Source organism: Anomaloglossus baeobatrachus, chromosome 5 (genome assembly GCF_048569485.1).
Source record: "Anomaloglossus baeobatrachus isolate aAnoBae1 chromosome 5, aAnoBae1.hap1, whole genome shotgun sequence".
Lineage (NCBI taxonomy): Eukaryota > Metazoa > Chordata > Amphibia > Anura > Aromobatidae > Anomaloglossus > Anomaloglossus baeobatrachus.
Genome location: NC_134357.1, coordinates 268476575 through 268494507, shown reverse-complemented (window position 1 = coordinate 268494507; position 17933 = coordinate 268476575). Strand labels below are relative to the sequence as shown.

Sequence of the window (17933 nt, the reverse complement as noted above, 5' to 3'; positions counted from 1 at the left end):
CTGTGGATGGTATGACCAAGCGTCGGCGGGGGACGCAGCGCATGTGCACGAACCCGAGGGACGTCAGCGAGGGAATATATGGCCTGAAACAGGGCGTTAACCAGCCGGCAGGGGCGAGATACAGGGGCGAGCGGTGCCAGGGACTGCGGTAGCTGTCAACACCAATCTGCCATTATGTGCGGAAAATTACCATGAAGGGAAACGCAAACTTGAGGTACCGGTCCCAAATAACTAAAAAGAACTCAGCTCTGAGAGCTCTATAGACTAACCCTATTGGAATGTGTCTTGATGAAAAGCCCGAAAAAGGTACCTGAAGGGTTAAAAAAATCTAATGTACAAAACGCAAACCCTGAGTAAAATAAAAACCCCACTGTATTTAATAATCCTGGAAAACTTGGGTCTATTTTTCCCCTGATATACTGGCTGCTGCAGCGTCAGCAAACCGCATACCAGGAGTTTGACATAATCCCCTCTTTTTTTTTTTTTTTTTTTTAAATGAACGCTGAGGAGGCTGGCCCAGGAGAGCGGGAAAAAACATCCACCGCCCCCACTGTGATGCCTGGGGCTGAGCGGAGGGCGGAGACGGAGCGGCCGGCGGCCAATAACGATCCGGCGGGGGGCGGGCCTGTGACGCCGGAGACAGGGCCAAAGCCGGGGCCTAAATTTTGAGGCAGCCGGCGCATGTGAATCTAGAGACCCCGGTACTACTTGCGGGAGCGGCGGCGCGGCAGCTGGTACCGGCCGAGCACTGCAGGTGTGGAGAGGAGTCCAGCGCCGGATGGAGACGCGGCTGGGGCGCCCGGTGAGTAGGCCCGGACTGGGGCCTAAATTTGAAACAGCCGGCGCAGGGAAAGGTAGAGACCGACGGTCCTACCTGCGGGAGCGGCAGCGCGCAGCAATGTCCGGGCACCGGCCGAGCCCTGCCAGTGTGGACTCCAGCGCCGGATGGGGGCGAGGCCGGGGTGCTCGGTGAGTAGGCCCGGACCGGGGCCTATATCTTGTAGCCGCCCGGGAGAAGGTAGAGGGGAGTGTTCTACCTGGTCGGCGGCGCCGCATCTGGCAGTGTGCAGGCGTGGAGCTCTGCACCTGTGTCCGTGTGCTCCGCACACCGGAGGGCTGGCTGCGGGCCGCAGAAGAAGAATGAGGCAGGCAGGCAGGCAGGCAGGGAGATGGACGCCGGTGAGGGTAGGGAGCCCCTCTGTAGTGAGGCAGCGCTGCGGACCCGATCATCATCCAGACGCGCTGCGAGGTCCAGTCCCTGCTGTATGCCCCTTGCACCCTTTGGGGTGATACCGCAGGGTGAATAGGGGGTGCCCCGTAAGGATTAGCCCCGCGTGCCAACCCGGGAGTGGTACCGTGGAATTGGACGGGGGAGAGGGCCCGACAAGTCAAGCTTCTGCGACCCAGGGGAGTGGTACCCACACGGGCTGCGAGAGCTGAGGTAGAGAAAACGATACCTGCAGAAAAAGAGAAATCCAACAGATGAGAGCGACAAGAGAAAAAAGAAAAAATATACGCAAAATATCAAGTGGCTGAAGGGGGCCCAGTCGGCCCACATCAGCCTCCTACGACACTAAGCAAAAAACTGATTGAGCCCGCCTCCGGCTCAGGGGTTATACTGCTGGGGAGGAGCTAACTTTTTCTGTTTACTTAGTGTCAGCCTCCTAGTGACAGCAGCATAACCCATGGTCCTGTGTCCCCCAATGAAACGATAGAGAAATCAGCATTTCATTAAGCAGGGAGAGCGAGTCAGTCATGCATTAGATAATACGAATGATCTGGATATTTGCAAATCCCAAGGAGGTGCTGAGAATACAGAGTTTGAATTGAGAGGTTTTGAGGATGGATCCATATTTGTGAGTGGTGACGTCCAAAACTGACCCATCAGAGTAATTTTAGGGACCAACTGGTCCACATCCACTTGCAACCAGAAGTAGGAATGGCACATGGCTTAGCCGTAGGCCTATCAATGGAACTTTCAGATGTTGGTCATTTGGGGCTGATGAATATAATGTTCAGAAATGAATGCATGAGTATATTATATCATAAGAGAGATATCATCATTTGTAGGACCCAGAGTATGATATACATAACCCGTTGTTCCTGTCCAAAGAATTACGTTGGCAAGACCATGCACCAGTTTGTGGGAATAATCCTGGAACACATTATTCAAAGGAAGAATACTCCCCTTGATAGACTCATGTTGTCAAACATGGGGATAACTGCAAGCTACTCAATTTTCAGGAATCTGAGAAGATCAGACAATATCACAGATGTGGGATTGAGGCCCAGTGGAATTTTAGGATGATAGGGTGAAAACTAAGACTCCACTGTGCTTGAATGAGTCCATTTCGTTCACATCACTTATTTGAACCATGCAATTTTTCTGTTATTTATAGTGGTGGATGTGCATTGAATATATTTGGTAGTCCTTTTTCTTCATTATGGTGGGAGCAGTTAATTGCATTGGTGGTAAATGTCGACCACGTGTTACATCTGGAATGTCTATACAAGTAGTGCAAATTTACGAATAGCCTGGTGATATTAAAATTTATTATTAGGCAATAGACAATAATATTTTTCCACTTATATAGAGCTTTACGTATATCAGCAACACTGTTCCCATTGGGCCTCACAATTTTAACTCCCTATGAGTATGTTTTTGGAGTCTGGGAGGAAACCGGAGAACCCGCAGGTAACCCACGCAAACATGAGGAGTACATATAAACTCCTTGCAGATGTTGTCCTTAGTGGGATGGTGGTTGTCCTTCATATAATAGGGCATGACTGATACAAAGTATGCATGATTTGGAGATTGCATCCTATGATACATTTTGAAAACTAGATGAGATGAGCACCCTATTGGTATTGTATTGTAGGTATTTAGGAGCAGTGGATTGCCCTCTCTGAATCTATGAGTGAGTAATTAATAGTATTTCCTATGGGGTTATGGATATTGGATATAGAATGATGCATGGTTACCACAATATCACAAATGATGCTGACACTGTATTCATCTATAATGTACGTTAATCAACTGCTAATTTATGAATCCACTTACTTAAGGTATGAGTGGTTGGCTTCCATGTCTTTGGCGTCCAGTAACTATAATTACAACCGCGCCTCCATCGACATGATGGCCCATGATCTGATGTGGCTTCATACAATTGGTCCTTTAATGAGGCCAGGATGATAGGCCAGATCTGATGTGTATCATGTTGGGGGTGGGTTGTCACTTAAAATGTCTGACATTCAGCCGCCGTGGACAGCTCATATTGTGGCCACCAGCATGTTTGACATATACTTTGATGCAAAAAGACAACATTAGTCTTATGATGTGCTCACCAAGACGTTGGTGGACGAAACGCGTTGATGTAGTCTGTCAGGTATGTTCCTTACTGTGATGATGCTGCTGCTGTTTCCAGCACTGCTGCCCCTACAGAACAAGATATTCCCTTCCTGTCTCTGATGATTTATGCTGTACAACTGCATATGCCATTTCTGCTACACAGCCTGATATCTCCTGCCTGACCATTATCTTGTACTGTTGCTATTACCAGTGCAAATTTGCCTACACAGCCAATCATCTCCTACTTGTCCACTATGTTCCATACAGTATTTCTAATGCTGACAGTTCTACTGCCATTATAGAGCCAGACATCTCCAGCTTATCCCTTATGTTCCATACTGTGGTGCTGCTGAGGATGAAACCTACTCTAAACAGGATAAATCTAACAACAAAACAGAAAGGGATAATGTTTGAATAGATAAAGAAGCCATTGCTTCATCATGGCACCTACAGTCCTTCTGCTGGGAGTGAAACCTACTCTGTAGAGGGGAAAAAGAAATACCCAACAAGACGACGCCTTTGCCACTCCAATATTGACATTTTCTAGGCTGAAATAAGTCATTGCATTTTTCGTTGATCATACTTTTCGACTGCTACCAGTGAAAGAAACTTCCTTTCAAAGGAAAAAACAAAGATCACACATTGTCACAAGTGTGTCGTGCCCTGATGTGACCTCTGGGGTATCTGGGGTCAGAAGGTCACAACGTTTGACTGATCGCAGATGCCCTTTAAAGATGCTCTTGGCGAGTGCCTTTCCTTTTGAGAACCTTTGTAGCTTTAAATCTCAGCTTCTGCACCTTATGATCACTCCCTTCCTCTATTAAACTCACTCCTAGCTCTCTCCTATGTTGGTTTTAGATCTTTCTATGCTGACCACTCTGGTGAAGTTCTTCTAGTAGAAGCTGTGGAGTTTTTCCAGTAGAAGCAGTAAAATCCCTCTCTGGAGAAGCTCTGCAGTTCCTTATTGTGTTTTGTTTCACTTGTCTCTCTCTATCTGTTGTCTTATTGCAGCAGTAAGATTAGTGTCTTATTGCCATACACACTAGCTAGGGCTAGCCCAGGGTCAGCAAGCACCTGGGCTTGTGATCGTGCATGAGGACCCATCTTGGAATGATAGGGAGCGGTGGATTCAGACTCAGGCAAGTGTTAAGGGGTGACCCTCTCTTCTTTCGCCGTTACCAGGGCTTCCCTTTTACCTTCTCCCTGGTGTTCTCCTCCAGTTGCACCGCAAGCAGGGTGTTTCCTCGCTACGGTATGACACACATACAAACTGCTTCAAACTAATGTAGCTAAAATAAGCCATGGTTTCCCCATTGACCATACTGCTTCCTATTGCTTAACCATTTTACAAATAAACACCGAACTTACTTTCTACTCCACAAAAAGCACTTGAAACGGTTAGATAGGTTAGACACATTTCGAAGATATTCAAGAGTGTCATACAATTATTTTCACAGAAATTTTAGGCTTTGGGCACTTTCATTTTACCTTGGTACAAATTGCGGTGAATCTAATTTGTAGGGTGAATCAAACCCTACTCGAATTCTGGGAAATTCCCTTGAATTAGTCGACAGTCATGCAAGCTCAGATCTTTAGCTCTTATCTCTATTCTCCTGAATAATTTTCTAAAAAAAGATAAATTAAAATAAATAGTTTTGTTCACTGGAAAAACAATAAAGGAGCAGCACAATGAAATATATATTTATTATTTTTATTTATTTATTTAAGCATCTTCATCTTCATCTTACTGATCTCTCAATGTAAGGAGGAGAACTGTTGCTGTCACTTTCCTTACCCAGAAGATACCAACCACGTACAGTATTGTCATGTAGTGTAATGTGAATTGTGTTCTGTGTCTTTTGTATATATAGTGCTATGTGAATTGTGATGTAATGTGTAGTGTACAGCAAGACTATCTGTGGCAAAGTAACAGGATAGAATATATAAGGTATAGCAGAATTTATGTGGTAGCCAGACTGTAGAGCAAGAAGTAGTTAAGTGTTGGGACTAGCCCACTATGGGCCGGGTTAGTTCATATGGAAAAAGACAGTTTCCTTCAAGAAAGTTAGAAAAGACCCAGTGTGTGAGAGAAATAGATGTAATCTGTAGGTCAAAAAGGCTTTCTTCTTGACTTGTGGCAGCAAAAGAAAAAAGGAGACCAAACTGAGATACTGTGAACCTGATGCGTTGACTGAGATACAGAACAAGAGACAACGCTGAGGCTTGAGACCGACCTTCTAACAAAGTGGTCCCAGGCAGCAGAGTCTGGAGGATAGGAATTTAGTGACAAAACCCCAAGCCTAAAAGGTAACGGGTGAAGTCGGACTGATATTTGAACGGAGTCGACTTTCTCAGGCAAAGCCTTCCTAAGCATCTGAAAGCACAAGTCTCTCCTCTGACACTACTGGCAAACCTACTACCTCCCTCCTCTGCAATGAGAAGAGACATGGATACAGAAGCGTCTGGGAACATAAGGCTGTACTCTGGACATAGTGATCAAAACCTTTACCCCTCTCCTCTACAAGGTGATTAGATGTGGAGTTGTGAAAAGGAAAAGTGACTGTCATGGATTAGACTGTTGTGAAGGGCTGGGTTGTGCTGGGACTCACAGGACCAGTATAATTGAGAACAGCCCAGAGACCTGGAAGACCTGGAAGTTACGTGCTTTCCATCTCGTGTGTAGAGTTGTTATGGAAAAACCATTAAGTAAAGAGTTGTTGTTGAAACTGAACTGGTGGTCTCCTTCTGGAACAAGTTGTGAACTGGTACTAGCTAGCCAAAGCCAACAGTAACGTGCGGCCCACACTAATGTACAACCCACCCAACACAAGTCCACACAACCAGCCATGACCATGTTTGCTATGTAGCATCGTGGGGCATCTGGAGTCAATCCCTTGCCCGCAAATACTGCACCACTCTACACCAATACTAATTTTCCAATGGTGCTCTGATATCCCACCAGTCTCTATACTTATTTTTTTGACAGGCATGGGGCTGTTGTAGCCAATCCTTGAGTGCAATAGTGATATCTATGCTGTCACCCGTGACTGGCTGCAGGGATCATATGTTCGTACTACCAGAACAGAATGTATAGAGTATGGCTTTGTATTTTTTTTCTTTGTGGGGGAAAAAATATACAGCATTTTTTTAAAGGCCCTGTCACATACAGAGATAAATCTGCGCCAGATCTGTGGTTGCAGTGAAATTGTGGACAATCAGTGCCAGGTTTGTGGCTGTGTACAAATGGAACAATATGTCCATGATTTCACTGCAACCACAGATCTGCCAAAGATTTATCTGTGTGTGTGACGGGGCTTTAAGTTTAATTTTGCACTTAAAATAAGTTAATTTAAAAAAAGTTTATTTTTTTTCTTACTTCGTTTACAAACAAGATATTTGCGTCAGTAAAATTATTATAATAAATTCTGTAACAGAGCTTACAAAATGAAATACATAATTGCACCAGCCAGAGAATGAGTAGAATTTGGAGGCTATTACTCACCTGAGTGGTTATCTGTTAAAATTTCCTCTTTACACCGCTCATTAACTCTCATAAATGTCTCTTTAGCATTCATGATGGTCAGATCTGTACCCTGAAACAAATTGTAAAAGTCATAAACCGATGTAGAATTCGTATGATGACCAAACATGACCTGACAACTGTAGTTATAAGAGCCACATAGCTGCACGTTTTCTGTGTAAATCAAAACTGTTGGTTCCTAATTGTATCCAGTAGTCCCCCCCAGAGCTCGAAAATTATGAGGAGATCCAGATAATATCTAATGTGTATGATTAGTTTTAACCCTGCTATCTCCTTATAAAATTTACAAGGCCGGGTTCAAACTGAACGTGGACGTCTTGATACACATGAGTCTGAAAGTTAAGATCAGGAGACCAACTGTGTATTGTTGTCTGTACAAAAATTCTGAAATACTCTAGTGTGAACCTCGCCTAATACTGGTAGATAAAATGCAAGACCCTTCATGGCCTTCTACACATCTTATGCAACTTTCTTTCCATTTACCTGATCCTTAGGAACACTGTGATATTCTTCTGAACAGTCCTGTGGAAGACGACTGGGCAACCTCTGTGGTGTTGTCATCTCACTGGATGGGGCTGTAGGAAACACATACAGGGACTGAATTCATTCTTTATCTACAGATAATTAAAGGATGTGTCTATTTACACTACTCACTAAAAATTAGGGATATTTTGCTTTCGGGTGAAACTTAAGGATGATCATAAACATCACTGTAACCTTTTCAAGTGGACTTAATGTGACTTTCTGTAAAGTCTTGAATGCACGTGTCCAACTGTTCAATGTTTCAGCACTTTATACACAACTTGTTCGCTAACAAAAAGTTTAATGGCAAAATACTAAATACACAACAGGTGTTTCTTCCATGAATTCCACAATATATTTTGGGGTTCAATTAGAATTGGTATTTACACAGCCCTCCCCATCATGTTGTTCACATTTTTACACCAAGACGACGCCTAATACGGAATATAAATGAGGCATGTTAAAAGACATACTACTAAAATCCTGTAAAAAACTTATACCCTCTGGTAATAAAATGTCCAGGAATAAAAAAAACACTATGGATAAATAAGACGGTACAAAATATATTAAGACAAAAACAAAGGGCATTCAAAATCTTGAGGGCTGAGAATACAGAAATAGCATTTCAGGAATATAAAGACGTCAATAGGAAATGTAAAAAAGAAATCAAGTTAGCAAAGTTAGCTACTGGAAAACAAATTGCCAACAACGTTAAGATCAATCCCAAAAAATTGTATAAATACATCAATGGCAAAAAGAAAAAAAAAACAGATGGTATTGGCCCCTTAAAAGATTATAACAGGATAATTATAGAGGACAAAGAAAAGGCTGAGATATTTAAAAGGCACTTTTCAACCATGTTCACCAAGGACCTGACTGTTTCAGGGATCATTCAACAAGGTAAAAATCAAGGTTTGCCACTTGATATAACTAATTTAACAAAAGAAGTATGCCTGTGTCTGAGCAAAGTAACCATTGACAAATTTCCTTGGTCAGGTGACATTCATCCACGGATATTAAGGGAATTTAGCTCAGTAATTGAGAGACCACTGTATCTCATCTTTTTAGATTCTTTTGTAAACGGGATGGTGCCACAGGATTGAAGCATGGCTGACGTGGTACCGATATTTAATAAGGGTAAGAGGGTGAAAGCAGGCAACTACCGGCCATTAAGTCTGACATCAGTGGTGTGCAAAGCTTTTGAGGGCATTTTAAGAGATAATATGCAAAAATATATTTTAGCGCACAATATCATAACTGACGACTAGCAAGGATTCAAGAAAGATAACTCATGTCTAACAGGGCTGTGGAGTCGGAGTCGTGGAGTCGGAGCTCATTTTGGTGGAGTCGTAGTCGGTATAAAATGCACCGACTCCGACTCCTAAAATAAATAATAAATTGGGTACAGTAGTGCAATGCAGAATATGCTGAATATTTTTTTATAGGAATTTGGGAAAGTTATGAAATGTCCTATAAATGTCTGTTCTATTCCTGATCTAAGGCTACATTCACACACAGCGTTTTTGCGGGTTTTGAGGATACGTTTGTCAGCTGCAAAATCAGATCAGCTTTTTAAAAAACCGCATCACCTGAAAGGTTTGAGCTCATAAATAATGCTTTCAATAGCAAAAGCAGATTAGAAAAAGGCCACACAAACTGACATGCTCATTCTTTGTGAGGATCCTCACAAAACGATGTGTCTGAATGTCCTATCTTGAAACCCATTGCCTTTTTGTTGGGATGCCAGAGTCACTGCATTTCACTAAATTATTTTCCATCAATGTTTGATATGTTTGTAACAAGAAAGAAATTGTTACCAAGTCACTGGCAGTAAAAGATACTAAAGCTCATCACATCAGCCAGTTTCTCCAGGCCATAGGGGAAAAAGTTCTGTAAGATTAGAAACTCAAAAAGAACAGGTTCTTGCCATTGTAACGGACAATGCTTCAAACATAAGTACAATTAAACTGATGAATGAGAATAATGAATAACAGCTAGAAGAACATTTAGGATTCAGTATCTGTGAGATGGAGCCACAGCGCTGCTCATGTAATTGAGGAACAAACAGATATTACAACAGAAGAACAGTAAAATGATACTTTAGGATTAGATGATCTTGTTGAAGCTGCTTCAAAACACTTTCATATTCATCACATGCGCTGTGTTGTGCACACGCTGTAGCTGGCAATAAGAGAGAGTCTGCAAGAGGGACCCCGGTTTCACACATCCGGCTTTTCGCCAGTTTGGCAGATGCGGTGCACTCCAGTACAGTGTATACAGTACAGTGGCAGCGCGGCAAACGCCGGTCACATGCTGTCATGTGACCGGAGCATGTGACCCAGAAGTTGCGGTGCTGCCACTGTACTGTATCATACTGTACTGGCGTGCGCCGCATCCGCCATACCGGCGAAAAGCAGGATGTGTGAAACTGGGCGGACATGCTGGAAATCTAATTGGAAAAGTGAGGAAGTTGGTTATTGCCGCCAGAACCCCTAAAATTGATTCCATCTTGAAGCGTGCTGGGAAAGGGGCAATTGTTGATCAAGCCACTCGGTGGGGCAGCGCTTATTTAATGACTGAGTGATTGCTTGAACTAAAGTTACATTAAATGAAGGTCAATGGACACAGGTGGCTGAATTGAAGGAATTGCTTAATCACCCATTTACCGTGACTAAAAAATTACAAGCTGAGGATTTAACTCCTGGCATTTTCATAAGGGAGTGGAAGAACTTGCTATTTTGCCTGTCCCAAAGAGGAGGTTTAATCGCAGATGGCATTTCTGCTTCAATGAAACGGAGAGAGACACAACTATTGGAAAATAACATTCTTCTGGCAGCTGTTTATGTGGACCCAAGTCATTGTATACTGCTTGATGATCAACAGCTTACTAAAGGAAAAGAAGCTTTAAGTGAGGTAGCAGTTAGGATGAGTGGCTACAGGACTGCCAGGCGCAAGAGGACTTGGGGCCTGACAGTGCTACTGCTGCCATATCTTCTTCCTCATCAGATGAGAAGTTTAACTTTGACAAGTATTTGGATGACATGGAGCAGGCAAAGCGTTGCCACAAGGAAAAAGATTTCACTCTGTCTCCTATAGCAGCAGATTGACTATATTTCAGCAAAACTTTTCACTTGCTCTCAAAGAAATAGAAAAATTCAACCGTTCATCAAAACTGACTGTGCATGAGGCAATTCCTTTATACCAGGAAATTGTTAGAGATGTTGCCCATGTGGTTACGGCTTTGCCTCCAACCCAAGTTACTGTAGAGAGGTGGTTCTCTAGCCTTAAAATTATGAGGTCAGATTTGAGGTCATCTATGAAGGAGGCTCTGATGGAAGCAATTCTATGTCTTAGAACAAATTCATAGACTGCACAAATGTTATTTAGTATGTTTTTGTTGAAAACTGTTTTTTGCCACTTACACAGTGTATTACACAGTGTTATATATAACACTACGTAATATATATATATATATAGAACACTATGTAATACACTATGTAAGTGGCAAAAAACAGTTTTCAACAAAAACATACTAAATAATAACATTTAGTATAATGCTTATATTTAAGTGAAAAATGTATTGTAGTACAATGTGAACATCAGACATTTAATCATTATTATGATACAATAATGAAGATATTTAGATATGTAAGACAATATGTAATATATATATATATATATATATATATATATATATATATATATATATATATATATATATATATATATATATATATATATATATATATATGTGTATATATATATATATATGTATATATATATATATACACATACACACAAGATATATACAGTTAGGTCCAGAAATATTTGGACAGTGACACAATTTTCGCGAGTTGGGCTCTGCATGCCACCACATTGGATTTGAAATGAAACCTCTACAACAGAATTCAAGTGCAGATTGTAACGTTTAATTTGAAGGTTTGAACAAAAATATCTGATAGAAATTGTAGGAATTGTACACATTTCTTTACAAACACTCCACATTTTAGGAGGTCAAAAGTAATTGGACAAATAAACCAAACACAAACAAAATATTTTTATTTTCAATATTTTGTTGCGAATCCTTTGGAGGCAATCACTGCCTTAAGTCTGGGACCCATGGACATCACCAAATGCTGGGTTTCCTCCTTCTTAATGCTTTGCCAGGCCTTTACAGCCGCAGCCTTCAGGTCTTGCTTGTTTGTGGGTCTTTCCGTCTTAAGTCTGGATTTGAGCAAGTGAAATGCATGCTCAATTGGGTTAAGATCTGGTGATTGACTTGGTCATTGCAGAATGTTCCACTTTTTTGCACTCATGAACTCCTGGGTAGCTTTGGCTGTATGCTTGGGGTCATTGTCCATCTGTACTATGAAGCGCCGTCCGATCCACTTTGCGGCATTTGGCTGAATCTGGGCTGAAAGTATATCCCGGTACACTTCAGAATTCATCCGGCTACTCTTGTCTGCTGTTATGTCATCAATAAACACAAGTGACCCAGTGCCATTGAAAGCCATGCATGCCCATGCCATCACGTTGCCTCCACCATGTTTTACAGAGGATGTGGTGTGCCTTGGATCATGTGCCGTTCCCTTTCTTCTCCAAACGTTTTTCTTCCCATCATTCTGGTACAGGTTGATCTTTGTCTCATCTGTCCATAGAATACTTTTCCAGAACTGAGCTGGCTTCATGAGGTGTTTTTCAGCAAATTTAACTCTGGCCTGTCTATTTTTGGAATTGATGAATGGATTGCATCTAGATGTGAATCCTTTGTATTTACTTTCATGGAGTCTTCTCTTTACTGTTGACTTAGAGACAGATACACCTACTTCACTGAGAGTGTTCTGGACTTCAGTTGATGTTGTGAACGGGTTCTTCTTCACCAAAGAAAGTATGCGGCGATCATCCACCACTGTTGTCATCCGTGGACGCCCAGGCCTTTTTGAGTTCCCAAGCTCACCAGTCAATTCCTTTTTTCTCAGAATGTACCCGACTGTTGATTTTGCTACTCCAAGCATGTCTGCTATCTCTCTGATGGATTTTTTCTTTTTTTTCAGCCTCAGGATGTTCTGCTTCACCTCAATTGAGAGTTCCTTAGACCGCATGTTGTCTGGTCACAGCAACAGCTTCCAAATGCAAAACCACACACCTGTAATCAACCCCAGACCTTTTAACTACTTCATTGATTACAGGTTAACAAGGGAGACGCCTTCAGAGTTAATTGCAGCCCTTAGAGTCCCTTGTCCAATTACTTTTGGTCCCTTGAAAAAGAGAAGGCTATGCATTACAGAGCTATGATTCCTAAACCCTTTCTCTGATTTGGATGTGAAAACTCTCATATTGCAGCTGGGAGTGTGCACTTTCAGCCCATATTATATATATAATTGTATTTCTGAACATGTTTTTGTAAACAGCTAAAATAACAAAACTTGTGTCACTGTCCAAATATTTCTGGACCTAACTGTATGTAATCTACTGTTTATTACATATTGTATAACATATTTACAATTTATTACAGTTTTTTGTGTTCTAAAGTTGTATTCCAATAAATATATTTTATGTTCTATCCAAATATCTTGATTATTGTATCATAAAAATTATTAAATGTCTGATGTTCACATACACATGTTCATGTACTGCAATAAATTTTTCACTTAACTATAAGCAATATATGTAGGAGTCGGAGTCGGTGCAAGGGAAATTGAGGAGTCGGGAGTCGAAGGTTTGGCTTACCGACTCCACAGCCCTGATCTCTAACCAACATGTTGGGTTTCTATGAGGAGGTAAGTGCAAATCTGGATATTGGTAATGCAGCTGATGTGATTTATTTGGGCTTTGCAAAGGCATTTGATACTCTACCAAATAATAGCCTTATACTAAAGTTCCAGTAGCAGGGACTAGGGGAAACTATATGCAACTGGGTAAGGAATTGGCTAAAAGATAGGAAACAAAGAGTAATCATAAATTGTTCATTCTCTAAATGAGCTATAGTTAGCAGTGGTGTACCGCAGGGATCTGTACTAGGACTGATTCTTTTTAATCTCTTTATTAATGACCTTGTGGATGGGATTGATAGTAAATTGTCAGTCTTTGCTAATGACACCAAACTATTTGTTTTACAATTGTTGTACAATTAATGTGTGCCTTTTTGTAATTAATAAAAACTGAATGTTTTATTGACCAACAAACGCCTCGTTCTCCTGGTTTCAATATATATTATGGAATGGTCTTTTGAAATAGCGGTTTGAGCTGACATTTTGTCACCTCCCGGCCGCACAGGCTTTTGATATGTGCCAAATGGATTTTTGGTGTTTAACGACACCAAACTATGTAGGATATTAACACTTGACCTCGATAGTACAATATTACAAAACGATTTGGATAAGAAGTTCGAATGGGCAAACACTTGGCAAAACAGATTTAATGTTGATAAATGTAGAGGAATGCACTTAGGATGGAGGAATCCTATAGCTACATATACATTAAATGGAAGTAAACTCAGAACTAAAGAACAGGAGAAAGACTTGGGTATTTTGGTTACAAGTAATCTGAGCAGCAGAACTCAATGTCAAGCAGCAGCTGCAAAAGCAAACAAGATTTTAGGGTGTATAAAAAGAGATTAAATCCTGTGAGCCCAAAGTATTATTACCCTTCTATAAATCAGTTGTAAGGCCAAATCTAGAATATGGGATTCTATTTTAAGCTCCACTTTTTAAAAAAAGATATTCAGAAGTCAGAGTCAGTTCAAAGGAGGGCAACTAGACGTTTACAAGGAATGGAAGGCCTCCCATATGATGAGAGGTTGGAAAAGTTGGGCTTGTCTAGCTAAAAAAAAAAAGACATCTCAGAAAAGATCTCATCTACATGTATAAGTACATCACAGAATAAAGGAAAGAAAAAAAGAAGAGAACAACGGGGCGCCAAATCTAAGTGTAGATGTATGGAAACACAGATTGTATGATCATACAAATTTTACACTCACCGTGCAGATTTCTTCTGTTTTCGCTAGTATGATCCGTGTAGTGGATCAACTCTCTTATTAATCCTCCAGTATGCAGCACGAATCCTCGGGAAAAACAATGAGAGTCCTGAACGGGTGCTCCCACGTGGGTAATGGAGTAAAGACAAAATCCCTTTTGGCGCTTCCGGAGGATAAATGGATTATCAGTGCAAGTTTGCAACAACTTCAAGAACAAGAGTTTATTAAGGGTTCAATAAAAAACGGACAATTACAGACAACGCGTTTCAGCTAACAAAAGCCTTCATCAGGTGTAGTTTCTGTAAACTACACCTGATGAAGGCTTTTGTTAGCTGAAACGCGTTGTCCGTAATTGTCCGTTTTTTATTGAACCCTTAATAAACTCTTGTTCTTGAAGTTGTTGCAAACTTGCACTGATAATCCATTTATCCTCCGGAAGCGCCGAAAGGGATTTTGTCTTTACTCCATGTATAAGTACATGTGTGGCCAATACAAAGGACTGGCACATGACTTATTCATTCCAAAGACAATACTAACGACTAGAGGGCACTTATTACAGATTGAAGAAAGGCGATACCGGCAGTCAGATTCTAAAATGCCCTACCGCAAGAGGTAGTAATGGCAGATACTATAACAGCTTTTAAAAAAGGGCTGGATGGTTTCTTCAGTACACACAACATTGTAGATTAAAGAAAACTTAGTGATAAAAATGTAGAATTGGTGGAGGAAGGTTGAACTTGATGGACCTAGGTCTTTTTTCAACCTATGTAATTATGTAACAGTACCTCGCCGTTGCCAGGTTTCCAACATGATACTTTCAGACGGATGTGGCCATTGAGTTTAGAGTGTCACAGAGTATCATCAGCAGGTTGCAACAAAGATACAGAGAGACTGGAAGGGTCATAGAAAGACACAGAAGTGGATTTCCTTTAGCCAAATCCCACACTGATGACCGCTTAATTGTGAACAATGCCCTTCGGAATTGTATGATGAATGCCACACAACTCTAGGCACATTTAAGGGAGGTAAGAGGCACCCAAGTGTCACATCAGATCATTTGACCGGCAAGGGTACCTGACCACACCACCAGACACAAGCGTCAACCTACTGCTGGATGAGGGACCAGTGGGACGCAGTGCTGTTTACTGTTAAATGTCAAAAGGAGAGCACTATGCATCAGCCACTGATGTCACCAGACAAGCCTTTGGTGGTGGTGCTGTTACAGTGTGGGCAGAACTAGTCAATACAGAACTGCCCTACAACTTGTGAATAGTACAATGACAAGGAGCTACTACCTGAAAAACATTATTAAGCGTCATTGTGCATCTGCATGAATAACACCGGCTTAATTTAATCTTCATGGACGACAATGCTCCAGCTCATCGAGGTTGCATCATTAAGGAACGGCTGCTAGAGACTGGAGTACCTAGAATAGAATGGTCTGCCCTTTCTCCAGACCTGAGTCCCATTGAAAACCCATGGGATCTGATGAGTTCCTGGGTAGAGGCCGTAACTCTGCACCCCATAACTTCAATGATCTGAGGGCCACCCTTCATGCAGAGTGGGATGCCACAGACAATAACTCAACTTGTGAACAGCATGAGACATTGTTGTTGAACTGTAATTGATGCTCAAGGCCATATAACAAGTTATTGAGACATTGACATTTTTTGGGGGTATACCCACCACTGATGTTGGCTTTTGTTTCAAGAAATTGTTTGAAATTAAGAAATCACCATTGCACGGTTCTACTTAAATGCTGTACGTTCATGACAAAAAAACACTGTAACGTGAACTTTTTACGTATTACATAAATCTCACCCAAAAGCCAAATATCACTAACTTTTTGTGAGTAGTGTAGTTCTGCCTGTTACCTGGTGATGTGAGGATGTCTTTGTACAGATCTTTGTGTCCTTCTAAATAGTCCCACTCCTCCATGGACAAATAGACTGTGACATCCTGACACCTTATTGGAACCTGATACATACAATGATACAGTCATCATCCCTTGTGTTACTGTATAATGTCCCAGTGTTCCCACCAATATCACCTCTCCAGTCAGCAACTCAATGATCCTGTAGGTGAGTTCTAGGATCTTCTGCTCATTGATCTCCTCATGTATCATGGGGTAAGGTGAAGGCCCCGCAACTGGGCTCAGAGTTCTTCTCATTCTTTTACACACGGGAGCCTGACGGTGCTTATTGGATATTTTCTTCACTACTGTGTAATCCTAATAATAGAGAGATACATTAATAAATCTCACTATAGCTATTTTCAGAGACCTCACATTTCCAGAGTCACCAGTTCTGTCCATCTATCATTATCATAGATAAAAATAATTTAATGTGACCTCATCAGAATCACTCACCCCTCCAGTAAGCCAGTAGAGGATCTCCATGGTAAGGTGTAATATCTTCTCTGCCATCTTGTCTCTGTCTCTATTCATCCTGATAGGGTCCATCAGTAAAATTCTCTTATGTAGAAAATATTTACTGATAGAATCTGATATTGTAAGGGCCTGAATGGGAAGAAGATGTGATAATGTATAAGCATAAATAATCTCAGGTAAGGAATATCAGGAGCAAGTTACCTGCTTCCCGTGAACACTACATCCAATTATGGGCTCCATCCAGCCCCAGATATAACATTCAATACAATTATAGTCCAAATACACAAAGTGGATATAATTTTTTTTGTCCTGTAAAAAATCATACTAAGAAGAATAATTTCAGAACATTTTTCACCTTTAATGTAACCAGGGTCGCTGTCAGGGCATTACAACCATGACTGGTGTATGGGGCCCGGTGAAGAGGGAGGCCCGGCCGGGCCCGGGGTAATTACTTAGCTTCATGAATCCCCAGGCTAGCTGGGTTCCCCTCTATAATGGGCCCCAGTCACAGCCGCAGCAGAGGGGCAGCAGTGTCGCTTCAGCCACTGCCCACATGACTAAATTGCATGCAAAGCCCTTCTAGGGCATCACATGCAAATTAGCCATGTGGCTGGAAGCAAGATGAGTAGATCTGAGTAGGGAGCCAGCGTGTCATCCCGCGGCCCAGCATCATGAGGTCATCACTCTGCGACCTTATCACACTGCTACAGGCAATGCAGAGGTGGCGAGGACACGGCATCCAGCGGGGAAAGGTGGGTGCTCCATAGGTAAGTAAAATGGCTTTTTTTCTTTTTGCGGCAGACAAATATACGAGAAGAGGCCCAGGAAGGTGACATATACAAGGAGGACATATATACCAGGAAGAGGATAAAAACCAGGATGGGGACCTTATACCAGAATGTACTCAGAGGGGGATATATAAACACCAGGAGGGGCCCAGTAAAAGGACATATAAAAGAAGGAGAACATATATACCAAGAAGGGGACATATATACACCAGGAAGGGACCTGGAAGGGGACATATATACAAGAAAGAGGACATTTATACCACAAAGGGGTCAAAACTCAGGATGGGGACATTATACCAGAATATGGGAGATTTTATTTATATATATATATATATATATATACATATATATATATATATATATACACG

General features: G+C 41.6%; 1 protein-coding gene across 2 annotated transcripts in view; it reads right to left on the bottom strand.

Moving 5' to 3' along the window:
- Positions 1–17933, bottom strand: part of LOC142311239 (uncharacterized) — a 57072-nt gene that overhangs the window by 23401 nt on the left and 15738 nt on the right. For both annotated transcript variants that reach the window (XM_075349459.1, XM_075349458.1), the window contains exons 2-6: positions 16757–16906; positions 16439–16618; positions 16263–16365; positions 7374–7465; positions 6852–6942 (exon numbers count right to left, since the gene is read on the bottom strand). In XM_075349459.1, the coding sequence (XP_075205574.1) occupies positions 6852–6942; positions 7374–7465; positions 16263–16365; positions 16439–16618; positions 16757–16849 (559 nt within the window). In that variant the 5' untranslated portion in view covers positions 16850–16906. The remainder of the gene's footprint in view (positions 1–6851; positions 6943–7373; positions 7466–16262; positions 16366–16438; positions 16619–16756; positions 16907–17933) is intronic.